The following is a 27,393-nucleotide window of genomic DNA, read 5'->3' on the forward strand; positions in this document are numbered from 1 at the left end:
CCTGCTTCCCTTTTTATTTTTAAGCAGTTCTTAGGAGAAATAAGTAGTTTTAATCTGAAGAAAGTTTCCCAAGTGAGGAATATTTAGAAAATGAGTCTCAGGTTTCCTTAGGTCTTATGAATATGACATGACCTCAGTGCAGGATTGACAGGATGCCCTCAGAGGTCCAAGTTGGGAAAACTGATTTTAAAAGTATTTAGCAGTTTTATGGTAGGAAGGTTTGGACAGAAAAGTTTTAGGTTTTGGAAAATGCACAAAATACCAGTTTTTACTTAGGCTCCTTCCTTCCTTCCTTCCTTCCTCCCTCCCTCCCTTTCTTTCTTTCTAATAAATTTATTTATTTATTATTTATTTATATTGGAGATTTATTTATTTTGGCTGCACTGGGTCTTCGTTGCAGCACGCAGGCTTCTCTAGTTGCGGTGCACAGGCTCTAGAGTGTGCAGGCTCAGTAGTTGTGGCGTGAGGGCTTAGTTGCGGTATGTGGGATCTTAGTTCCCTGAGCAGGGATTGAACCTGGGCCCCCTGCATTGGGAGTGCGGAGTCTTAACCACTGGACCACCAGGGAAGTCCCTACTTAGGCTCTTTTCTATAAAACATTTGATTGAGGCTTTTTCTTTCTTTTTTTAAAAACAGATGAGCATGGTTGATATTGCCAGGCTCAACAAGAGCAGCTCTTCTGCTGAGGAAAGTGGCCAAGATGTCCTGGAGAACACATTTTCTCAGAAGCATAAAGAACTATCCATTTTATTGTTGGAAATGAAAGAAGCCCAAGAGGAGATTGCATTCCTTAAGTTGCAGCTTCAAGGCAAAAGGGCAGAGGGTGACCCTGAGGTCCTTGACCAAAAAGAAATGAAACAGACAGAGAGTGAAGGAATACCTCCAGTTAAAATGACAGTATTGCTTGAAGATACAGGGCAACATTTTCCCCCCATGCCAAATGAAGAGAGCAGTCTTCCAACAACTGAAAAAGAAGAACAGATGAGCATTAAATACCAACACAGAACATCTGAGCAAATATCTTTAAATGACACTGGAATGGAATTAAAATCAGCAAAGCAGGATGATGATGATAAATCCCCTTCTGTGGTATCTGGTATTTGTCAGTATCACCAGGATGAATTGGAAAAGCTAAAAGGTCAAATTTTGGAGCTTGAGCTAAACCTTCATAAAGCAGAAGAGATCTATGAGAAAAATTTAGATGAGAAAACTAAGGAAATAGGAAACCTAACCCAGCTGATTGAAGAGTTTAAGAAAAATGCTGAAAACACCAATAGTGCATTCACTGCTTTGTCTAAAGAAAGAGACCAGCTTCTTTCTCAGGTGAAGGAACTTAGTGTGGTAACGGAACTGAGGGCTCAGGTACAGCAACTGGAAGTGAACCTTGCAGAAGCAGAAAGGCAAAGAAGACTTGACTATGAAAGCCAGACTGCTCATCACAACTTGCTCACTGAACAGATCCACAGTCTCAGCATAGAAGCCAAATCTAAAGATGTAAAGATTGAAGTTTTACAGAACGAACTGGATGATGTGCAGGTTCAGTTTTCCGAGCAGAGTACAATGATCAAAAGCCTGCAGAGCCAGCTGCAGAAGAAGGAAAGTGAAGTGCTCGAGGGGGCAGACCGTGAGAGGGATATCTCAAATAAGGTGGAAGAACTTTCACAGGCTCTTTCACAGAAGGAACTTGAAATAGCAAATATGGACCAACTCTTACTAGAGAAAAAGAAAGATGTGGAAATCCTCCAACAAACCATCGAGGAGAAGGATCAGCAAGTGACAGAAATCAGCTTTAGTATGATGGAGAAAATGGTTCAGCTTAATGAAGAGAAGTTTTCTCTTGGGGTTGAAATTAAGACACTTAAAGAACAGCTGAATTTATTATCCAGAGCTGAAGAGGCCAAAAAAGAGCAGGTGGAAGAAGATAAAGAAACAGTTTCTGGCATTAAACAGAATTATGATGAGCTGAACCCAGTAGGGCTAATAAGTAAAGAAGAACTTCAGTATGAATTAGACCTTGTAAAGAAAGAAAGTGAGCAGAGAAAAAGAAAGCTCCAGGCTGCTCTTATTAACAGAAAGGAACTTCTACAGAGAGTCAGTAGATTAGAAGAGGAATTGGCCAAAGTGAAATATGAACCCAGGAAAGACACCCCACTCAGTGAGAGTGAGAGGAGGGAAATGGAGGAAGATAAAGAAAGCAAAGAAGACTTAGAAAAATGTGTGACTTCTAAGTGCCAAGAAATAGAAATGGTAATATCTTTAAAACAGGTAATATCCGAGAAGGAAGTGGAACTAGAGCACGTAAGGAAGGATTTGGAAGAAAAGGCAGCAGCTGAAGAACAGTTACAGGCTGTGGTCAAACAGATGAATCAGAATTTGCAAGAGAAGACAAACCAAATAGATCTGCTCCAAGCAGAAATCATTGAAAACCAAACAGTTATCCAAAAGTTAACCACAGGTAACAAGGATGCAGGGGATGGGGACTCAGCAGCACCTGTAAAAGAAGCAGCAGCCATCAGTCCACTTGGTGCAGGTAGTGGAGAACACTGGAAACCAGAACTGGAAGAAAAAATAGTGGACCTTGAAAAAGAAAAGGAGCAACTTCAAAAGAAGCTACAGGAAGTATTAACCTCTCGCAAGGTGATTCTAAAAAAGGCACAGGAGAAAGAAAGACATCTTCGGGAGGAACTCAAGCAACAGAAAGATGACTATAATCGTTTGCAAGAACAGTTTGATGAGCAAAGCAAGGAAAGTGAGAACATTGGGGACCAACTAAGGCAACTACAGATTCAAGTAAAGGAATCTTCGGACAGAAAACTCCCAGGCAGTGGCCAGCGGGAACCAGGTTCTCCCAGTCAAGGTTTAGAAGAACCTTTATTCAAAGCCACAGAGCAGCAACCTGCTCAACCTGCTTCAGAGTCTGACTTGTGCCCAGACTGGCCTTCTCATCCTGGAGATACAAATGGTCTGCAGGGCAATACTGCTATTGCCCGGATTAAGACACAGCTGAAAGAAATAGAGGCTGAGAAAGAAGAGTTAGAGTTGAAGGTTAGCTCTACAGTAAGTGAGCTGACTAAAAAATCAGAAGAGGTATTTCAGTTACAAGAGCAGATAAATAAACAAAATTTAGAAATCCAAAGTCTGAAGGCAGCATCCCATGAAGCTGAAGCCCACGCAGAAAGCCTGAGGCAACAACTGGAAAGCAGTCAACTAGAAATCACTGGATTAGAACATTTAAGAGAATTACAGCCTGAACTAGGTGAACTGCAAAAACTCATAAGCAAAAAAGAAGAAGAAGTTAGATACCTTTCTGGACAGCTTAGTGCGAAGGAAACAGCCCTTACTAAAGTACAGACAGAGATAACAGAACAAGAGGATTTAGTGAAGGCTCTGCATACACAGCTGGAAATGCAAGCCAAAGCACATGATGAGAAGATAAAGCAGTTACAGGTGGAGCTTTGTGAAATGAAGCAGAAACCAGAAGAGATTGGAGAAGAAAGTAAAGCAAAGCAACAAATACAGAGGAAACTGCAAGCTGCCCTTATTTCCCGAAAAGAAGTACTAAAAGAAAACAAACGTCTCCAAGAAGAGTTGTCTTTGGCCAGAGATACCACTGAACATCTCACCAAGTCTCTGGCAGATGTGGAAAACCAAGTTTCTGCTCAAAATAAAGAGAAAGATATATTCTTAGGAAAGTTAGCTCTTTTTCAGGAAGAAAGAGACAAACTCATTGCAGAAATGGACAGATCTTTAATGGAAAATCAAAGTCTCAATGGTTCTTGTGAAAGTCTGAAATTAGCTCTGGAGGGTCTTACTGAAGACAAGGAAAACTTAGTGAAAGAAATTGAATCTTTGAAATGTTCTAAGATTGCAGAAAGCACTGAGTGGCAAGAGAAACACAAAGAGTTACAAAAGGAATATGAAATTCTTCTGCAGTCCTATGAGAATGTTAGTAATGAGGCAGAAAGGATTCAGCATGTGGTAGAAACTGTGAGGCAAGAGAAGCAAGAACTATTCGGCAAGTTAAGAAGCACAGAAGGAAACAAGAAAGAGACAGAAAAGCAGTTGCAGGAAACTAAACAGGAAATGGAGGAGATGAAAGAAAAGATGAGAAAGTTTGCTAAATCTAAACAGCAGAAAATCCTAGAGTTGGAAGAAGAGAATGAGAGGCTTAGAGCAGAGGTACACCCTGCAGGAGGTACATCTAAAGATAGTATGGAAGCACTTCTTTCTTCCAATTCTGACATGAAGGAGGAACTAGAAAGGGTCCAAACAGAGTATAAAACCCTTTCTAAGGAGTTTGAGGCTTTAATGATGGAGAAGGACTCTTTAAGTGAAGAGGTTCAGGATTTAAAGCATCAGATAGAAGGTAATGTATCCAAACAAGCTAGCCTGGAGGCCACTGAGAAACATGATAACCGGATGGTTGTCACTGAAGAGGCAACCCAGTCTGCTCCAGGTGAGGCCCATGAGCAAAACTCTCCCAGTGTGAACCCAAGGTCTGAAAATGCAGAATCCATTCATTCAGAGAACAGTGCCAAGCCTGATATAAGTGAGAATGTCAGCTTACATGATGCAATTAATAATTACCTACAGCAGATGGATCAGCTCAAAGAAAGAATCACTGAATTAGAGGAGGACAAGCAGAAAGACAAGGAATTTAGCCAGACTTTAGAAAATGAGAGAGCTGCTTTATTGAGTCAAATATCAGCAAAGGATGGTGAACTAAAAATGCTTCAGGAAGAAGTAACCAAAATAAACTCGATAAATCAGCAAATCCAAGAAGAACTTGCCAGAGTTACCAAGCTAAAGGAGACAGCAGAGGAAGAGAAAGATGATTTGGAAGAGAGGCTTATGAATCAATTAGCAGAACTTAATGGAAGCATTGGGAATTATTATCAGGATGTTACAGATGCCCAAATCAAAAATGAGCTACTAGAATCTGAAATGCAGAACCTTAAAAAGTGTGTGAGTGAATTGGAAGAAGAAAAGCAGCAGTTAGTCAAGGAGAAAACTAAGGTGGAATCAGAAATACGAAAAGAATATATGGAGAAAATACAAGGTGCTCAGAAAGGGCCTGGCAATAAAAGTCATGCAAAGGAACTTCAGGAGCTGTTAAAAGAAAAACAGCAAGAAGTAAAGCAGCTGCAGAAGGATTGCATTAGGTACCAAGAGAAAATCAGTGCTCTGGAGAGAACTGTTAAGGCCTTAGAATTTGTTCAGACTGAGTCCCAAAAAGATTTGGAAATAACCAAAGAAAATCTGGCTCAAGCCAATGAACATCGCAAGAAGGCAGAAACAGAATTAGCTAGCTTCAAAGTACTGCTAGATGACACTCAAAGTGAAGCAGCAAGGGTCCTAACAGACAATTTCAAGTTGAAAAAGGAGCTTCAGTCAAATAAAGAATCAGTTAAAAGCCAAATGAAACAAAAGGATGAAGATCTTGAGCGAAGACTGGAGCAGGTAGAGGAGAAACACCTGAAAGAGAAGAAGAATATGCAAGAGAAACTGGATGCTTTGCATAGAGAAAAAGTCCACTTAGAAGAGACATTTGGAGAGATTCAGGTTACTCTGAACAAGAAAGACAAGGAAGTTAAGCAACTTCAGGAAAACTTGGATAGTACTGTGGCCCAGCTTGCAGCTTTCACTAAGAGCATGTCTTCCCTCCAGGATGATCGGGACAGGGTGATAGATGAAGCCAAGAAATGGGAGAGGAAGTTCAGTGATGCTATTCAAACCAAAGAAGAAGAAATTAGAGTTAAAGAAGAGAATTTCAGTGTTCTAAAGGATCAGCTTAGGCAGATGTCCATCCACATGGAGGAATTGAAGATCAACATTTCCAGGTAAATGAATAATGACTTTTTTTGCTCTTCCAAAGGTAATTGAAGGCAAAGGAAGTCTCTATTTAAACTATTTCTATTCTCTTTAATATTATGGGACTAATTTTGGTTTAAATTCTCCCCGAAGATGTATTCCCTCTCACTTCTGTCTCTCTCGCTCTCTTGCAAATGACATGCAAATGACTTTCTGCTACAACTTGTATTAACATGAAAAATTCACGTCTGCTTCTCTACCCATCTTTCTACTGAGAGATCTCTTAGATTTCTTCCTTTCTTCTCATTTCCGTTATCGTTGTCTGAATTTTTACCATAGTACATATTATTGTACTCTCAAATTACTGCCTTAGCCTCTGAAACGATCTCCTCTCTTCTCTTCCTCATATTCCACATCAATTCATACTGCATATGCCTGCTAGAGTTACTTTCTTCAAACTCCAATTTTATATCACTTTTCAAGCTCAGGAAATAACAGTGTCCCCCACACTTTGTACTCTCATCTTTAGTAGGATCCTTCTGCTCTGACACAGGTCTCCTCATTGCCTCTCATACCAAGATTATTCCGTTAAGGGGCCAGACAACAGCTTGTCTAGAGCAAAGAACAAAATTGGGGGCACTCTTTAGAGTGTCCAAGGTCATGTCACTAAATTAGCAACATACTTTGGAGTTTATTTTTATACGAATTCTTAGGTGCAATATACCTTTAATACAGAACATTCAGTAGAGCTAATACGTCTTTATTAAAAAGATGAACACCTTCAATTACGAATATTTATTCACTTGTAGATCTGAGTACATGTTGTAGTATGTGTTCCCTAGGCATCAAGTACTTTTCCCTTGAAATCTGTAATTAATGACCTTCTCTCTTTTTCTAGGCTTGAACATGACAAGCAGATTTGGGAGTCCAAAGCTCAGACAGAGGTCCAGCTTCAGCAGAAGGTCTGTGATACTCTACAGGGAGAAAACAAAGAACTTTTTTCCCAGCTAGAAGAGACTCGACATCTATACCGTAGTTCTCAGGATGAATTAGCTAAGTTGGAATCAGAACTGAAGATTCTCAGAGACCAGTCAACTGATTTAAATAACTCTTTAGAAAAATATAAGGAAAATAAAGAAAATTTGGAAGGGATCATAAAGCAGCAAGAGGCTGATATCCAAAATTGTAAGTTCAGTTATGAACAGCTAGAGACAGATCTTCAGGCCTCCAGACAACTGACCAGTAGGCTGCATGAAGAAATAAACATGAAAGAGCAGAAGATTATAAGCCTGCTTTCTGCCAAGGAACAGGCAGTCCAAGTAGCTGTTGCTGAACTGCATCAGCAGCATGATAAAGAAATTAAAGAATTGGAAAATCTGCTGTCCCAGGAGGAAGAGGAGAATACTGTTTTAGAAGAAGAGAACAAAAAAGCTGTTGACAAAACCAATCAGCTTATGGAAACACTGAAAAACATGAAAAAGGAGAACATGCAACAGAAGGCTCAGTTGAATTCCTTTGTTAAATCCATGTCTTCTCTCCAGGATGACCGAGACCGTATAGTAGGTGACTACCAACAGCTGGAAGAGCGACATCTCTCTGTGATCTTGGAAAAAGACCAACTCATCCAGGATGCTGCTACTGAGAATAATAAGCTGAAGGAAGAAATTCGATGCTTGAGAAGTCATATGGATGATCTCAATTCTGAGAATGCCAAGCTCAATGCAGAACTGATCCAATATAGAGAAGACCTGAACCAAGTGATATCAAGGAAGGACTGTCAGCAAAAGCAGCTCCTTGAAGCTCAACTTCAGCAGACTAAGGAGGTGAAAAGTGAGTATGCTAAATTAGAAGAAAAGCTCAAGGAGTCTGAGGAAGCAAAGGAGGAGCTGCAGAGGTCCTCTCTTGTCCTCCAGGAGGAGAAACGAGGTTTATCTAAAGAGATTGAGAACTTAAAAGTATCTCTATCCCAACTAAAGAAACAATTGACAGCCTTGCAAGAAGAAGGTACTTTAGGAATATTCCAGGCCCAATTAAAAGCAAAAGAAGAAGAGGTACAGAAGTTAAATACTACCCTTTCTTTGTCTCAGAAGAGAATTACAGAACTGGAGGAGGAATTGGTTCGTGTTCAGAAGGAAGCTGCCAAAAAGGTAGGTGAAATTGAAGTTAAACTGAAGAAGGAATTAAAGCATCTTCATCATGATGCAGGGATAATGCGAAATGAAACTGAAACAGCAGAAGAGAGGGTGGCGGAGCTAGCAAGAGATCTGGTAGAGATGGAACAGAAGTTACTCATGGTCACCAAAGAAAATAAAGATCTCACAGCACAAATCCAGTCTTTTGGAAGGTCAATGAGTTCCCTACAAGACAGTAGAGATCATGCCAATGAGGAAGTTGAGGAACTGAAAAAGAAATATGAGGCCAGTCTGAAGGAGTTGGCACAGCTGAGAGAAGAGCAGGGCCTCTTAAGCAAGGAGAGAGATGTTCTTGTTTCTAAAGCTGCATTTCCAATTAACTCCACTGAGGATAAAAGCTTGCCCCACCTTGAGAAACTTAACCAACAGCTTCTATCCAAAGATGACCAACTGCTTCACTTGTCCTCACAACTAGAAGACTCTTACAACCAAGTGCAGTCCTTTTCCAAGGCTATGGCCAGTCTACAGAATGAGAGAGATCGCCTGTTGAGTGAACTGGAGAAATTCCGCAAGTCAGAGGAAGGGAAGCAGAGGTCTGCAGCCCCACCTGCAACCAGCCCAGATGAAGTACAGAGTTTAAAAAAAGCTATGTCATCACTTCAGAATGACCGAGACCGACTAGTGAGTATCTAGGTTTCTCTTTCCAATCTTCTTTTGAGAGTTTTTGAAACTTTCTTTAAATTGATTTTCATTTTTATAGAAAATGATAAAAAAAATTTTATTCATATTATCTGGGCACTCTAGGATGATTCAAACCTCTCAGTCTGGATTTAATACCCTATAGTTTGTTTTTGCCTCTCTTTCCAGCATCCTCTTTTACTGCTTCTCTACTCATCCTCTTCATTTCAGCCAAACTGATTTACTCACCCACAAACTGATCTACTTACCCATGTTACCATCCTCTGAACCAAAATGTCCTCTCCATTTTCCTTTTTTGGGCACATATTTCCTACTCTTTAAAGGTTGCCCCAGAGCTCAAATCCTCCGGCTACATTTCCAGATCACTTGATTGTCTATTACCTTCTGTCTGTACTTCCCTAGTGCTTCTCTTTTCCTTTGTCCCATATTGCCTTGATATAATATGGGGGTGTGTGTGTGTGTGTGTGTGTTTAATTTCTATACCTTTATTTTTTATTTCCCCAATTAAATTGTAAACTCTTGGTAAACGTGTCATGTCTTATACTTGTTCATATTTCCCATGGTTTTTAGCAGAAGGGTAGTTAATCATATGGTAGATAATCAAAAATTGACACGTATTCTCTATATGTGTGGTTGTCACTGAAAACACTTTTCTCTATTTTGTGAAATTGTCGTGTAGGGAAATTATAGGAACTTTTGAGACTGAGGCTTTTATATCTGCCGTGAACAAATCATAAAGCCTAGGCAGGGTTAAAAATCACATGAAGGCCTGACAGTCTGACTCAATGTCATTGCATACAGGCTCTGCTACAGCCGCTGAGGCCCTTCTGCATACTTGCTGAATGTATTGTTAATTGTCCATCAGCTCTTCCACATATCTTGTTCTCAGTCTGTCTCATGAGCATTGAAGTTTCTAGTCTCTCAGCCACTGGCTGCACGTACGATAACTTATTTCAATCACTATCAGTTTAAACATTCAGCCTAGGCCAGCAGTTTGTCACTTCTGCCTACACTATGCTTCCTTTCCCTCAGGACCACCCAAGAGATGAGCTAGGTCTGAAAGGAGCTTAGGTGACTTTGGTTTTCTTCTTTACGTAATTAGTCAAAGGGAAGTTTCGCAAATAAAGTCTGAGGGTCTAAGTGGCAAGGAGTTAACCCAGGGGATTCTAGGATTCTACTAGGGCATAACAAACAACTCTGAAAACATTCTGGAGTTTTCATATGTGTTCAAACTTCCTTAGGATTTTCGCATAATCAAATGAAGCACTCCTACCTAAAGGCTGTAGAGCAAATCTCTAGGGGTGCCTTTTTGTTTGTCTATACTTATTTCAGTCTGAAAATGATTTGAGGTAGCATATAAAGATATGAACAGTTTTTCAAGATAATATAAGGTGAGGAACTGGGAAGGAAAAGAAAATTAGGATCTGAGAGAAAAAGATTAAACCAGGAGTAAGTTTAATTTAGGAGTAAGCTTATCCCAAAGGGATATCACAATATCCTATTAGAAAGATGGACCACTAATTTTGCTCTGAGGTCTGGCAGCCATCAGAAGTACAGAGTTTTAAAACCTTGTGTATGAATTGCAGTGTCCATATTTTAGGGAAAAGGAAGAAAGTAAAACTACTTGGAACAGATAAGAATAGCTATTCTTTAAGTATTGAGGCCTGCAAGAAATTTCTTCTGTGTTTCCATAGGGAGGACACTATGAAGTTATGAAACATTCTTTATTTCTCTACAGTAAATATAATAATTGTTTTATAGGGTTTTTATTTAGCTGTCCCTTGATGTAAGTGCATACCAAAAGAATTTTGAGTAATTCACTAAAGTTACCTCTGCAAGTGGCTAAAATGCAGTTCCAGACACACAGCTTTCTGATGATCTGCTCTATTCCAAAGGTAACACTTAGAGTATCTGGACTAGAGGTGTGAGTGGATTGCATAAAGAATATATGTTTGCTTTAAAACAAAACAAAAATATGTTTTTATTTTAGTTTTGGGTTAAAAGATAAAGCTATACACACATATTTGATGAGTCACTAAATTCTACAATGTTTGATAAGAAAAACGAACAGTAGCATTCCCAACCCTGTTTCTCCTTCTTCTGAGGCAGTCTGCTTTCAACCCTTTTAATTTGTTATTTTGGTGTTTCCTGAGTAGCTAAATATCATGTTTATAGTGCATCTTGGCTTTTCATTCTTTGCATTAGCTGTTGACTTTCTTATATGCTAACAGGGTTTAGTTCTCTTTACTCCCTCTGTTTTCACAGTATAGACGTACATTTTCAATATACAACCCCTTCCCCATTGTCCTGATGTAATTTAATTTTAATTTTGATTAAATCAATATTCAATGTTTACATTTTTATGACTACAAATGCTGTTAGACCTGAGACATGTGTTACTGTTGTTTTCCTCAACACCTTTGTTTTTCCTGGAGTGAATAACTGTGTTTTTGTTGTTGTTGCTTACTTAGTTTTCTTTGTACTTATCAATGTAATTAACGCCAGATTTACTGCCATTTAATCCACATTTTTCAAGATGTTTATTCCTATCTATTTAGTCTTCAGGAAGAAATTCTCTTGGAATCTCTTTTTTTGCTCTTAAATGAATCAGTTGCCCTGTACTCCTAGGACACAGTTTTCATCTTAGAATATCCCCCTCCATTTCTCTCCTGTGTTAGAGTTCCTGTTTCTTGTATTCCGTGTTTTCCTCATCTTGGTTTTGTGCCATCATTTTGTTGGAATAAATAATTCAGTAGCTCTCTAAGAAAAGATACAGGGGAGGTAAATTTATTGAAAATGTCTTGTCATCTCTTACACCTGATTGATAGTTTGGCTGAGTATAGAATTCTAGGCTGGAAATAATTTCCCTTCAAAATTGTGAAGACACTGGTCTGTTCCCTTTTAGCTTACATTGTGGTTCAGGAGTCTGAAGATATTCTGATCCTTGATCCTTTGTATATGAGATAGTTCTGTCTCTGTCTCTCTCCCTCTCTCCCTCATCTTATCTCTTTCTCTCTCTCTGGAAATACAGCTGGATCTTGAACAACATGGCTTTAAAATGCATGGGTTCACGTATACGTAGATTTTTTTCAGTAGTAAATACTACAGTACTACAGGATCAGTGGGTGGTTGGCTCTGTGGATGCAGAACAGCGGATATATTCAGTAGAAGAACCGCATATATGAAGGGCCGACAATAGTATACATGGATTTTTGACTTCACGGTGGGTGGGTACCCCCACTCCTTCCTTGTTCAAGGGTCAACTGTAAATAGAATCTTTTAGTCTTGTGTGTTCTGACGTTTCATGATAATGTATTTTGGTGTGGGTCTATTTTTATCATTCTGTCTAGTCCTTTGAATCTAAGAAGTCATGCTCATCAATTTTGGGCAATTCTTTTGAATTCTATTTTACCATTTTCCCCCATCCTTTTTCTCTATTGCCTATTTTTCCCTGGAAATCCTGTTGTTTAGGTGTAGGGCCTTCTGGATTGGCTCTATAATTTTCTTAACTTTTTTATTGTTTTTGCTTTACTTGGGGAAGATTTTCTCACCTTCATCATATGAATCCTATATTGAAGTTTTCATTTTTGCTATCATGTTCCTGATTTCTAAAGGTTTTTTTTTTTTTTTTTGTCTCATGGATATATATTCTTAATTTATCTCTCCAAGAAGATTAGGGGTAGTTTTGTTCTTTGAAATTTTTTCATAATGAGTTTTTCTTTATAATTTTAAAATTTCTACTATAATGTTTCTAATTTCCAATATTCTCTTAAGTCTTTGAGTACATGACATTCTTTCTTCTGCTGATGTCTTCTGAATTACTTTTCTTCTAGTTTCTTTTTATCCCTGCCTAATGTTAGCTGTTCTTCAGGTGAGTGTTAATCCTTGGTTTATTCTTCATGTTTGTGGGCAGAGTCTAAAATGCTTGTGGGTGGGACTTACCAGCTGTGAGTTTCAGTGCATGGTGATCTTGCTGAGCTTTTTGAGGGTAGTCCCCATGTTGATATTTTTAGTTCCTCTGGGGTTGGTCAGATTTTCTAGAGAAGACTTCTCAATTTCCCTTATGGACGGTAAAGGCCTGTGTGCCAGCACTCTTCAAGCTAAGTAGGGGAAAGGCTTCAAGCATTCAGAAAGCATACATTCACTTGATCACCCTTGTTTTGGAGCAGTACCCTTACCTTCTACTGTACCTAGTATTCCATAGTCCAGAGACACTCTTTTAACTTTTTCTAGAGAACAAAATTCTAGTTGTCTGTCAGAGTAACAAAAAGTGTGGAACTGGGAGGGTATTTAGGGATGTAGTTGTTCTCAAGCAGTTTTCATCGAATCCTCCTTATTTCAGCTATCACCTCCTCCTCCCTACCCCCATCACCATCTTTTCCAGAGGTACTTGGTGCTGTTAATTCCTGAGCCTTTTGAAGAGCCTGCAGAGTAAATTCTGTTGGTTCTTGGCTTTTCCTACTGCCAGCTTAAGACTTGCCTTTCCCAGATCTGTTAAGTCAGTTACCATTTATGCATCTGCTTTTCAGCTTCTAAAATTAATTTTGTTGCTGCTGACTCCTCTCTTGTTCTTGTTCTTGTGTTTTATGCTTATAAAATGATGCCTTTATTGTAGCTTTAGTGATGTTTCCAGAGAGGGTGAAAGTGATGTGTGTTCAAGGCCTCTCTCTTTGCCTAGATGTCCTGACATTATTTCTTACTACCAAGCTTTTAAAGAATATTGGGGATAAAGAGTTAGAAGATATATCTGGAATGTAGATAGGCAGTTTTACTAATTAAAGGCAAGTTCATCATCATCATCACCACCACTAACTTTTATGTGTGGAGTGCATTAATTTTCTCATTGAATTCTCATAATCTTTATGAGGAGTACTATAATTACATTCATTTTATAGGTGAAGGAAATTAAGGCTTAGGAGGTGTGTGGAACATGCATAGAGTCACACACTATGTGGGCAGGATAGCTGACTCCAAATTCTAACTGCTCTTAACACTGGGCCTGGGCATCAATGCCTTCTTTATAATCAACATCAGCTAAGCTAGAACTAAGATTGGTATTCATATAAGAAAGTTTAGAAGCCTAGCCAGGGCACATGGCTAAATAGGAAGCCAATCTATCTTTACACTTCTTGTTCTAGGGAGTTACCACCCACCAAGAAGCTGTAAAGTCCTTTAAGTCTATCCTGTCTCAGAGTTGTAGATCTAGCGTCAACTTAGGACTTCAGGGCCAGTGGGCTGGGGTTGAAGTTGCAGTAGTGGTCAGGCCCTACAGCCTTGATGGCCGCTCCATCAGGAGATTCCCACCAGCCTGGCTGCATGTATTTCACCATTTTAGGGATTCATGCTGCCATTATGTCAGTGGACTGTTAGCTGCTGGTAGTCAGTTGTGATGTTGACTGACTTAGCAGGGAGGTGCTGCTGACTTACAGCTGAATGAATGAAATGTGATGAATCACCCTTTTACTTTGCTTTTGGTTAAAGCTGAAGGAATTGAAGAATCTGCAGCAGCAATACTTACAGATTAACCAAGAAATCACTGAGTTACGTCCACTGAAGGCTCAACTTCAGGAGTATCAAGATAAGACAAAAACATTTCAGATTATGCAAGAAGAGCTCAGGCAGGAAAACCTCTCCTGGCAGCATGAGCTGCATCAGCTCAGGTATGGTAATCCCTGCTTTTTAACCCTTTTCTTTTAGTTTTTTGTGTTTCTTTAAATGAAATAATTATAGACTTATGGGAAATTGCAAAAATAGTACAAAGAGCTTTCATGTACCCTTCATCCAGTTTCCCATCACTATAGTACAATTTCAAAACCAGGAAATTGATATTGGTACGATTCAGAGATCTTATGCAGATTTCACACCAATTTGACATTCACTCAAGTATGTGTATAGTTCTGTGCAACTTTATCATATGTGTGGACTCATGTAACCACCACTACAACAAGATATACAGCTGCCCCATCATCACAAATATGTCCTTTGTGCTACTAGTTTATAGTCACACTTTTCCCCTCCCTCCCATCCCCATATCCCTAACTTCTGGCAACCACTAATCTGTTCTCCATCTCTATAATTTTGTCTCATTCTGAGAATTTTTTAAAGTATGCAACCTTTTGAAATTAGCTTTACTCATGCATAATGCCCTTGACATCCATTAACATCATTGCGTGTATCAATACTTCATTCTTTTTATTGATGAGTAGTATTTCATGGTATGAATGTACTGCTTTAACCATTCACTCATTGAAGGACATGTGTTGTTTCTAATTTTTAGCTATTATAAATAAAGCTGCTATAAACATTTGTGTATTGGCTTTTATGTGGACAATAAGTTTTAATTTCTCTGAGATAATTGCCCAGGAGTGCAAATGCTAGGTCATATAATAAGTGGCGTTTAGTTTTTTAAGAAACTGCAAAACTATGAATGCAAAACCAGAATGACTGTATCATTTTATACTCCTACCAGCAATATATGAGTGATCCAGTTTCAATATCAAATGCTACATCCTTATCAGCATTTGATATTGTTAACTAAATTTTAGTTTTTTACAGGTATGTAATGCTGTTCCACTGTGGTTTTAATTTGCATAATGGATACTAATGTTGAACATTTTTTTACATGCTTATCTATAGGTCCTTTTTGATGAAATATTTGATCATGTGTTTTGTCTATTTTCTAAGTGGGTTGTTAATTTTTACTGTTGAGTTTTGAGAGTTCTTTATGTATTCCAGGTACAGGTTTTTTTTTGTTTGTTTGTTTGTTTTCTCTCTCTAGTTGTGGCGTGCAGGCTCCGGGGCGTGTGGGCTCTGTAGTTTGTGGCACGCAGGCTCTCTAGTTGAGGCGTGCGAGCTCAGTAGTTGTGGTGCACAGGCTTAGTTGCCCCGTGGCATGTGGGATCTTAGTTCCCTGACCAGGGATCAAACCCGCACTCCTGCATTGGAAGGCGGATTCGTTATCGCTGGACCACCAGAGAAGTCCCCAGATACAGGTTTTTTGGTCATATACATGGCTTGCAAATATTTTCTTCCAGTCTGCACTTTATTTTTTTCATCCTTCCATTGAGAAGGTCTTTTTAATTTTGATGAAATCAATTTATTGATTATTTTCTCTTTATTCAGATTCAGTAATTTTTATTGTTCTGTCTTCAAGTTCACTGATTTTTTTTCTTTTTCCTTCATCACTTCCAATCTGCTATTGAGTCCATTGAGTTAGCTTTTTATTTTGGCTATTGTATTTTTCCATTCTAAAATTTCCATTCAGGTCTTCTTTATATCTTGCTGAGGCTTTCTCTGTTTTCATTTATTTCCAGTGTGTTAGTAATTGCTTGTTGAAGCATTTCTATGATGGCCACTTTAAAATACTTCTATAATTCCGTATATATAGGCCAACATCTGTGTCATCTCGGGTGTTGTAATCTATTGATTTTCTTTTCTCAATCAAGTTGTGATTTCCCTGGTTTTTAGTATGATGAGTGATTTTCAGTTGTAACCTGGACGTTTTGGAGTCCTGTAAGTTTTAAGACTCAGTCTTACTTAAATCTTTGGTAGGCTTCCACTGACACAATGCCAGCAGGGGAAGGGGAACACTGCCACTTTACTGCTGGAGGAGGGTGAAGTCCAGTGGGCTCCCTACTCAGCCTTCATTGATACCCCTAGTGGGAGGCAGTGCCCTGATACGACCAGAGGAAGTCCAGGCTCCCCACTTAGTTAGCAGTTAGCAGGGAGCAGTGCCTCATTACTGTTAGGTGAGAGTAGAAGTCTAAGCTCCACACATGGCTTCCACTGATACCACTCAGGGGTGTGGAGGGCAGCACTTCATTGTCACTGGGCAGTGGTGAAAGTCCAGGCTCCCCACTCAATCTCCACTGACACTGCAGGAGGGTGATTGAGGAGGGGCACCTGTTACCACTGGTTAGTGCCCACAGTCCAAACTTCCCTTCTGGCCTCTTCTGTTACTACCTCTGCAGGAACAGGGGGAAACATTTTAGTCTGTTATGGGTGGAGGTGGATGTCCAGGCTCCACATGTTGTCTCCACTGACACCATAGCGAGGGTGAGAGTGAGGGTGGTCAGAGAGAGGCACCTCTTTACCAGAGTGGTGGACAGTCCAGTGTACACACTTGGCCACTTCTTCTTCTTCTTTTTTTTTAAAAAAATATTTATTTATTTATTTATTTGGCTGCACCAGCTCTTAGTTGCAGCACGAGGGATCTTTATTGCCGTGCGTGGAATCTTTAGTTGCGGCATGCAGGATCCTTAGTTGCAGCATGCGGGATCTTTTAGTTGTAGCATGCGAGCTCTTAGTTGCAGCATGTGGGATCTAGTTCCCTGACCAGGGATCGAACCCGGGCCCCCTGCATTGGGAGCGCAGAGTCTTAACCACTGGCCCACCAGGGAAGTCCCCACTTGGCCTCTTCTGACACCACCCAGCAGGGAGGGTGAGATGTACCTAGTTACCTCCAGGCAAGAATGACACTAATCTGTCCACTAGGAGTTTGTTAATGGCGGTAGGGAGATACTGTAGTCTTTCCATGGTGTTCTGCTGCATTTGGGTGGTTATTGTCATTAATGTTTCTGTCTTGCTAGTCCTCCCCTTCCTGGGCCTTTGGCAAAAGACAGCAAACTTTTCTTGGCACTCATTCGTGTTCTAAGTTGCTGGATTCTCCCTCACCCAGTTTGGGATATGTAGAATTCAAAAAGAAAAACCAGTGTAGTCACCACCGTGTCATTCCTTAAGTCCTAGAGTCCTGAGCTTCTCTACCTTCTTCTCCATCTTTTCCAGTCGTCTTATGTTTGGTTTTATATATAATTTCCAAGGTTTTTTATCTATACTTAGTGGGTGGAATAAGGAAAAATGTATCTACTCCATCTTGTCTGGATCTAGAAATCCAAGCCCTTTTCCTTTAAAGATGACTAACAGTGCTATATGTTCTATTAGAGGGAAAAAAATTATGATAGGAACTCAAATTTTGGATGGTTTTTTAATTCATTGTTTCAGATTTGATCTGAAAAGTAAAGGTAACGAATAAGTGCTTAACAGTATATAAAAACAGGTCCTGTTGTTGCAGCCTCATTGTTGGGACTTTATTACTGTTTAGTGTAAGATGGTGGTACATGCCACCTTAGTAAAATCAAACCCAAAGCTTTCAGAATTTGATACTAAAAGGGGAATCTCCATGTTGGAGAGTGCTGCTGATCAAGCAGCACCTGCTTTGTCTCACCTGCTGCTACAGGACAAACATAGGCAAGTGAATACAGAGAATATGAGGTGGAATCTAGAGTCCCATCCAGGTTACATTATCTACCATGATGACAGATATCAATATAGTAAAATAATTATTGTAACATCCCTAAGAGAGCTCTTAATGTGTAGATAGAAGAGATTTGTTCCTTCACAGATCCTAGATGCCATGCACTTTCCTAACGTGATATTTCAAAATAAACCTTAAGCAAGGTTTATAGAGCAAAATGCTTTTTAGAATTTGGTCATTTAAATTTTATGGAGTGAAATTACATCCAAAAGATTTTCATATTCAACATCTTTACAGACTTTCTTATAAGTGAAAATATATTAAACTTATTCCATGGAGTTGGCAACTTCCCCAGATAATACAAGAACACATTTTTTAAATCAAAGGATGATTGCAGAGAAGGTAAAAAAACTGAATTTTTGCTCTCTGGGAATACAAATTGCTTCTGTTTCTTCTTTCTGGAATTGAATCCTAGAAGAAAGATGCTCCATTTCGACCTCATCCTTTTTTCCACCAGGGAATAGCTGCCCTAGCTTATTCTGTTAGAATTTCAATTCACCATCAAGAGATCATCTTCCTCAGATGCACATTAATGTTGACCACTGAATTTAGGGCCCCCCAAAGGTGATTGGGAGCACATGGGAACATCACCTTGACGTCTCCCATATTATCTCCAAAACTAAAAAAATATTGGAACTAAAAAAAATATTGTGTCCAGTTTCTAGTGTAAACGGAAGAAGGGCTGCAAGGCTCTAAAGGGTTATTTTCTGCAGCGACTTGTTCCTCTTTAAACTTCCTCACAGGGCATTCTGAAAGGATACTTTCCTTATAAAGTTGACCCTTAAGGGAAGAGAAAAAGAGGGAGAAAAAAAAATGATTTCTGGTCTATTGATTTTTTTCTTCCCTCATTTTCTCCCTTTCCACCTTTCTCTTAGCCTTTCTCTCTTTACCTTCCACATTTGAGCAGTTTTGAAGAAAAGAAAAATTGTATATCAAGTGGATGTGAGTAAATTATGAGAAGGAAAGGAAGACATTTTACTTCACTTTTAGAAGAAGAAAATGAGGACACAGATTTGATTCACTGACTCTAGGACCAGTTTCTTTAGCCGAATATCTTTAAGACTCCCTGTTTTTTGCTCTTGAAATACTTGGGAGAAATGAGGTTTTCAAACATGAAAAAGCTGGAACATCTCATTCAGGCTTCTATGGCACTGGGTTTGGCTTATGAGAAGAGCCTGGACCTATACAATAACATTTCTCTTCCACTTGTACCTACTGATTTGCTTATTCTGCTCTGGTTCCTGTGCTCTCTTACTTAAGGGGTAAGTGAGGTATAGCCCATTCATGGCTGTGTTCTCTTAAGTAATCAGGTTTGTTCCTTAGTGCCTCTTCTCCGCTGAGGGTCTCTCCACACCATAACTACCTGTCCATCTTTCTAAACAAAATGGCGGCTTAAAGCTTTATGGAAGAATTGTGATCTTTCTTGTGCATTCTCAGTCTTACACTCCTTCTTTCTTATTCTCTCTCATTTTTCACAGACAAATATCGGAGAAAGTGTTTTAGAAAATTTCTGTGCCTTTTCCATATAGTGGCCTTGTAATAAAAATTTATTTTAGTTTCTAAGTTTTAGCTCTGCCTTTTAAAAAAAATCTGACTGTAATCCAAGTCACCTCTTGACATAGCAGGATTATTTCATAATTGGTGTATGTCCTTTAGAAAAGAAAGGACCATTTTACCTTACTTCTAGAGAGAAACAAAAAAGTCAGATGCAATTCAAATAAAACCTTATATTATTAGGAAAAATTAGAGACATGGGTACTATTCAAAGTAAAGAGATACTGCAGAAATTTGATTACAATCCTAATGGTTTTCTTCAATCATAGTGTAGAAAGAAGTAGAACTAAAGAATATGGCAGAGAGGCAGTTTTTGATAGAACTACAGAAAATTAGCTGGGGTCAAATAGAAGCTTCCCTCTTGGTCAAATTCAGGGGATAAATAAATATCAGCAGTTGATATTTGTTGAGTGATTGTGATATGCCAGGCTCTGTGTTTGGTGCGTGACATAAAGTATCTCATTTAATCCTCACAATAATCCTAAGGAATAGATCATTTATTTCCATTTTACATGAGGCTCAGAGAGATTCAGTTACTTTTACTCAGAGTCTCATGCCTAGTGTATGATAGAGCCAGCATTTGAACCTAGATCCTTCAGACTCTACAGTTGCATTCTCATAACCCTGATAGTATACTGCATCATGGCATCGCCTTTCTGAAGAATTACAGTGGTTTCCCATTGCTTAGAGTAAGTTTTACTTAGCATGGTGTTCAATGCCCCACAGGGTCTGACTTCTTTCCTCTCCACCCTCATTTCCTGCCCTATCCACTCTACACACTACTACAACAATTCCAAAACTCACTATATATATTCATTCTTGTGCCTTTTTTTCTGTTTGCTCCCTGAACCTGGAATGCTTTTCCCATTATGGAAACCTGCCTGACTCATTGTTCAGGATTCAGACCAAATGCCTGCTTTTCTTCCCCAATCCTGCCAGTTGCAGTTCTTTTTTAAGTTCTGCTCCATCTTCTTGCTGCACATTTCTGTTTATAACATAAATTTCTCTCTGGTTGTGTATTTTCTTTACTACACCTCTACAGCCCATAATACTGTTTTAAATATGCAATTATTCATCTTTGTCTCACAAGTATATTTTTGCCTGTGACTATTTCATGTTTTTTCTAGAATGGAGAAGAGTTCCTGGGAAATTCATGAGAGGAGGATGAAGGAGCAGTACCTTATGGCTATTGCAGATAAAGAGCAGCAGCTCAGCCATATGCAGAATCTTATGAGGGAATTGAGATCTTCTTCCTCCCCGACTGAGACCCACAAAGTGCAGTATCAAAGACAGGTGAGTGATTTCAGCGCTGATTGCTACTCAGAGGTAACCACTACCCAGGAAACATCAGCTTCCCGCAAGCTAAGTGCCCATCTGCCACTATTAGGCAAACCATCTGATGACTTCCTATGAGGTGGGCAGGGTTTCTGGAAGGAAGGATTTAAGCATGAACAATGTTAAGAGAGAATTTCATCAGTGTTTGTATCCTGGCAGGCATCCCCAGAGACACCAGCTTCCCTAGATGGATCACAAAACCTAGTTTATGAGACAGAACGTCTTAGGACTCAGCTCAATGACAGCTTAAAGGAAATTCACCAAAAGGAGTTAAGAATTCAGCAACTGAACAGCAAGGTAGGTGTTTCCTGCTAGGCTGGAGTTCAATTTCTTGTTTCCATGACTAGAATCAAGAAGGTAAGTAGAATCTGGTTAAGCCTGGCTCTAGCTATATTAGGGGACAGAAGTTTTACCTTTCTCAGAGCCTGGGTTGCTTACCCCAAAGCACTGCACACAGGGCCATTTCCTTTTCCTCACCCTTGGAGAGTCCTTGGGAGTGATTTGGAGAAACCCATTCAGTAAGAATAAAAAAGCCAACTCCTTTAGGGAGACTTCCTCCCCAACATCATCTCCCCATCTGTATCACGTGTTAGTAATATTGAGTTAACTCCCCACAAATCCTCCAGCAAGTTTCTCTGTATTTCCCAATAGTGTGTAACAGGGAAGAGTCTCAGGAAAGAGGATTTTCATGTGTGATTAGATAACAGGGACAGAGGTGAGAGATCTGCTCTTCATTTCACTCCATTTGTAAGCTTCCTCATTGTGTATTGAATGTTCTGGAATTAAAGAAGCCAGCTTGCTTTTTCCCAAACGCCAGCCTTGCCACTCTAGACACTCTAGGGAAGCATGATGAAGTAGGGGACCTCTTTCTATAGGGAAGAGCTGCTTTGCCATATGGTTCCTAGAGCAAAAGTCAAGGCAAGATAAAAAAAGATTATTCTTGGTGACTTCACATCTCTGTCTTCTCCCCTCATCCATTCTCTGGCTTCTCTTCTTCCTTCATCTGCTTCCCCTCCACCACCCTCTTATGAATTATTATACTCCTGTTGCTCTCTGACTAGTCAAAGTATTCTCTAGTGGCACCTCCTCTAGTTCTGCCTTCTTCAGAGGAAACCAGCTAGGTAGTGTATGTTAGCACTGGAAGGGATTTAAGTAATCATTGAGACTCTGGAATCCAAAAATTAGCTTTGAGGAGGGCTATAAATGTCCAAAAAATATATGCAAAATGGGGTGTATGTGTGTGTGTGTGTGTGTGTAAATTTCTCATCACAAGAACTCAGGCATTCACCAAGGGATCTGTGATCCAAAAATGGTAAAGATCAGTAGGCTGTATCACAGATGAGGAAACTAAGGCCCAGAGGTATTAAGTAATTTGCCTGAGGTGTTAGGAGGAGGTCAGTCTGAGGTAAATATGATAATGTACATGGTAAAGCACAGTGCCTGGTTTATGTAGAAGGTACTTATTAAATGTTGTTAAATTCAACTAATTGACATTGAAGTATCAGAGACTGATAACACTATTAATTTTGGCAGAGAAATTTGCATTTTTTTAAGTAGGTTTGCTGATCAAAATGAATTGGTAAAATTGCAGACCCTTTTTGGGGAGGTTGTCTGGGAGTTTTTAGGGGGGCAGTGGAGAGACTCCAGAGCAGATCCTACCCAGTTCCTCTTCTAGCCTAGTCAGTTGTTTCCAGAAAGTTCTGCCCTTCATTGCTCTGTAACACCTCCTCTTTCTAGAAACTATTCAATAGACCCCATCTCAGCCTTTGTTATATTTGCCCTCCTGAACATTAGACTGTGAATCACTCTGGGCATTTGTCTTTTCCGGACAGTACTTTAAACTGCAATTCAGGGCTATTAGTAGATGATGAGGTCATTTTAGTGGACAGCAACTGAAACATTTTTCATGTAAATGTTTTACTGAAGTAAAACACTGAAAAGCACACAAATCACAAGTACATCATGGTATATTTTCAGAAAGTGAAGACACCTGTATAAGCAGCACCCAGATCAAAAATCAGAACATACCAGAACCCCAGGAGTCCCTTGTGTCTTCTATTCACTACCACCACCTTAGAACTACGTATAAATGGATCATATCTTCTCTTTTGTTTGCTTCATTTATTTTGTGAGATTCATCCATGTTGTTATGTATACTGTGATTTTTCTGTTCTCATGCTGTGTAGTATTTATTACATTGTAGGCATATAACAATTTCTCTATTCTGCTGTTAAAGAACTTTTGGGGTTTTCCAGTTTAGAGCTATTACAAATAGTGCATATAGTTTTTTTTATAAAACAAGTAAAAGAGATTGAAAATATGTATTATGTAATATATAATAAAGAATATAATTTGTTTTGAGAAACTTTAGTTTCAGTTACTTATATTTATATACTGCGTTCTGGGTCATTATCAAAGTTATGTTTTCTTTAACAGCTTTATTGAGATATCCTTCACATACCACTTAAAGTATGAGAAACACTGCTTTAGATCACTGTCATTCTGGGTGAGAAAGAGTTCTTCCTTTAGAAATCAGCTGTAAGGAGGCATCTCCGTCCCTAGGGTTGGTCATTTACTTATTCATCATTCATCAAAAACAAATAACTATTATCTGCCGTCTGTGAGCCTGGCCATACATTAGGTATTGAGGATACACAGTGACCCCTCATGGAGCTAATTGTTTGGTGATATTAAAACCTCACTCTAAATGGGTCCCAGCTAGCTAGGAGGACTGCTTCTTAGGTCCTAGCATGGGATGGTAGTAGATGGGCTGTCAGCATAGAATGTCTCCTCTCCAAGCCACTGCCCTAATTCTTTCCATGGATGCTCAGATTTTATATGTATCTCTGCCAGCATGGTTGGATATTTGTATGTAATGCAAACTTAAAACATGAAACTTAAAACTTAAAAACATGAGGGGAATGATTATTGGTATCATGTAGTCTCTATTTTTCCCTCCTATTCTGTTTTTCCAATTATAGATATGATGAAATACAGTAGCTTATGAGTTAGAGCAGAGGTCAGCAAACTTTTTCTTAAAGACTCAATAAATATTTTGGGTTTGTAGGCCATACCATTTCTGTTACAACTACTCAGCTCTGCAGTTGTAGCACAGAAGCAACCACAGATAACACATAAACAAATGGGGTGGTTATGTTCCAATAAAACCTCATTTACAAAGAAAAGGCAGAGACTTCCCTGGTGGTGCAGTGGTTAAGAATCCGCCTGCCAGTGCAGGGGACACGGGTTAGATCCCTGGTCTGGGAAGATCCCACATGCCGCAGCGCAACTAAGCCCGTGCGCCACAACTACTGAGCCTGCACTCTAGAGCCTGCAAGCCACAACTACTGAGCCCGCATGCCACGACTACTGAAGCCCGCATGCCCTAGAGCCCTCGCGCCGCAACTACTAAGCCCACGCTCCACAACTATGGAAGCCCGCGCACCTAGAGCCCGTGCTTCTCAACAAGAGAAGCCACCACAATGAGAAGCCTGTGCAGTGCAACGAAGAGTAGCTCCTACTCGCCACAACTAGTGAAAGCCCATGCGCAGCAATGAAGACCCAACACAGCCAAAAAAAAAAAAAAAAAAAGGCAGTAGGCCCTGGCTCATAGTTTGCCAACCCCTAAACTACAGGGATCTATGTCTATCCTAGACAGAACAGTGCAGACATTACAAAAGGTGGTTTGTATGAGGGTGGCTTAAAAGCGGTTAGACTTCTTCAGTTATGGGAATTTTTGCTTCCAGTGAGTTTTACTGGTCTCCCCTTTCTCCTCTAGATCTTCCAAGAAAAATGTGTTGGATTTTTTCAACACTGAGTGATTTTGGGGGGTTTTTTTTCATTTATTTGTTTGGTTTTTCTTGGTGTGGTTTGGGCTGCTTACTGTGGCCAGGGAAGTTGACTTTCTTCTATATTAGGAGAGGACCATATTACTCCCTGTCTCAGAACCCAGTAGTTGTCATTGTACCCAGCTACCTTTGTTTTCCAATTAGTATTGCTTCTTAAACATTTATATTCTTTCCTTTACTAACCGTTCCCAGCCCTGAAAAAACCTACAACCTACTTAAGTTCCCTTGCTGAATTCTCAGATGGGACACCATCAAAAAGCAGATAGAGCTCTAGACTTGGATTCAAGAACCATACTTGAGTCCTGGCCTGCCATCTTTTAGCCACATAACATTGGACAAGTCACCACTCATCTCTTTTTTGTCATTTGTAAGTGAAGATAGTAGTTCTTCCTCTAACTCTCTCAAATAAGATAATACTTTTGAAAGTGCTTTGTAAACTGAAAATTGCTCTTTAGAGGTAAGGTTGTTTGTTGTGTTTTTCATTCTGGCTATGCAAATATTTTTGTTATACCACATGGATGTCTTGTTCTAATTTTCCATATGCATTAAATGTCCTTCCCAGTCAGAGTATCTCTAAAAAACTGTTTATCCTTTCTCCTGTAAATGTTGATTCAACTTTTTTACACAAACATTAACCCAGAATACTTAACAAAAAAGAATACTTGAGGAAAGATTGAATGTGCAGCCAGGTACACCAGTTTCCTTTCACATAATGTACATTATCCAACAAAAGTACTTCAGAGAGACATCTCTGTGGTTGTTAATGTATCTGGATGTTAATCATAACTAAAACTTAAAATTTGACAGCCTGCAAGTGAGGAATTAGAATTATAGTTCCAGGGGAACCGAATTCAAGTCATTGGGTAGAAGCTACAATGGGTAAATTTTTTATTCAATATGAAAAAGAAAAATATCTGTTTTTGACATGGTAAAAAATGGCTTGGGCTGCTGGACACATTCAAGGGAAGACTGAATTACTACCTGTTACTCTTGCAGTAGAGGAGAGCCCTGCCTTGAGTAACTGAAATGCTTCCCCCTGAGTTGATGCTCCCAATATAGTTTCTTACATACATAGGCATAGTAGGATTTATTCTGTTTCTCCCTCTTACCACCTGTTATCATTTTTACTTTCTCGGTAGTTTGTAACTCTCTACAGCATTGAAGAATCTGCCCAGGAATATTATTGTATGAATTTTTAGGTGATAGCTCTGTCTCCAGCCATATTGAGCTCTGAGGATTATAGTCATTTGTTAGTAATCTCAACTTGGACCGAAGCTATTGCCTTTCTCCTTTTACAGGCCTCGGTTAGCCTATCCTGTGAGATTGCTTTTGGGTTTCTGCCTCCTAGTTTTTCAGTTAATGTACTAGGCACCATAAATAAAGTTTTTTACCACTCTTCCAGAATTGTCTTCCTTTCTCAGTTGAAAAATTCTGAGTTTTCTCATGTTGGAGGAACACAGTGCTATTTTTGCTATTATTGAAAGAAAGGTCTTGCATAAAAAAATTAGATCCTTAAGACTCAGGACAGCTTGCCTACACACTGCTCGTAGTGAAACTAGTGAAACAGTCCTATGGGCTGGTGCTCATCCTCTCTCCTATTTCAGTTCTCTCAACTGCTGGAAGAGAAAAATACTCTTTCCATTCAGCTCTGTGACACCAGTCAGAGTCTCCGTGAGAACCAGCAGCACTACAGCGACCTTTTCAATCACTGCGCGGTTCTGGAGAAGCAGGTTCAAGAGCTGCAAGTGGTGAGTGAGAAGGTGAGAGGCCGGGAAAAGTGTTGGGAAATTGAGTGCAGATGATAAAGCGTAAAGCGCAGCATCGAAGAGGTGGATGTCTTCAGGCTGAGGATTCATTAGGTGTGATGGAGACAGTGAGAGGAGAGGAGAGGAGGAATAAGGTCCAGGAAAAACTAAAGAGTGAACGGATTAGGGGCTTCCCTGGTGGCGCAGTGGTTAAGAATGCGCCTGCCAAAGCAGAGGACCCGGGTTCGAGCCCTGGTCCGGGAAGATCCCACATGCCGCGGAGCACCTAAGCCTGTGCACCACAACTACTGAGCCTGCGCTCTAGAGCCCGCAAGCCCCAACCACTGAAGCCTGCACGCCTAGACCCCGTTCTCCGCAACAAGGGAAGCCACCACAATGAGAAGCCCGTGCACCGCAACGAAGAGTAGCCCCTGCTCGCCACAAGTGGAGAAAGCCCGCGTGCAGCAACAAAGACCCAACTCAGCCAAAAATAAATAAATAAATAAATTAATTAATTAATTAATTTTTAAAAAGAGTGAATGGATTAGAAGGAAAAAGATGAGAGAGGTGGTGGGAGAGAAATCAAAAAGTGAGTGGGAAACAGTGATGACTGAGGCTTTTGGAAGGCTTTTTGCATTAAGTAATAAGAAAGCTGTAGGAAGATTTGGACCTGAGAAACAAAATAGGCAGAGCTGTTGACAGCAGTGGAGAGGAGAGGTTGTTGAAGTTGGAGGAGACTGAGAGTTAGGGTGGAGGTGAATAGGACATGGAAGGAAGAAGAGGGGTTGGGGAGGAGTTGTTGAATAAGGGAAGGAACAGAGTAGCTTCTGGAATGTACATGAACCTCCACTAGAAGAAAGCAGATTTCAGTGATAAGCCTTTAAACTTTTAAGAGGAGAGATTCAAGAATGAGAATCTGAAGGAAAATCTAATAAAGAGTTTTATGTAGGAGATTA

General features: G+C 39.7%; 1 protein-coding gene across 13 annotated transcripts in view; it reads left to right on the forward strand.

The window, feature by feature from the left end:
* Nucleotides 1-27,393, forward strand: part of GOLGB1 (golgin B1) — an 86,749-nt gene that overhangs the window by 55,339 nt on the left and 4,017 nt on the right. For 6 of the 13 annotated variants that reach the window (XM_036849604.1, XM_036849607.1, XM_036849608.1 and 3 more), the window contains 6 exons: nucleotides 637-5,840; nucleotides 6,710-8,624; nucleotides 14,124-14,302; nucleotides 20,637-20,802; nucleotides 21,004-21,141; nucleotides 26,297-26,452. In XM_036849604.1, coding sequence (XP_036705499.1) covers nucleotides 637-5,840; nucleotides 6,710-8,624; nucleotides 14,124-14,302; nucleotides 20,637-20,802; nucleotides 21,004-21,141; nucleotides 26,297-26,452 — 7,758 coding nt within the window. The other 7 variants (XM_036849606.1, XM_036849609.1, XM_036849612.1 and 4 more) reach the window with 5 other exon arrangements.

Source organism: Balaenoptera musculus, chromosome 4 (assembly GCF_009873245.2).
Source record: "Balaenoptera musculus isolate JJ_BM4_2016_0621 chromosome 4, mBalMus1.pri.v3, whole genome shotgun sequence".
NCBI lineage: Eukaryota > Metazoa > Chordata > Mammalia > Artiodactyla > Balaenopteridae > Balaenoptera > Balaenoptera musculus.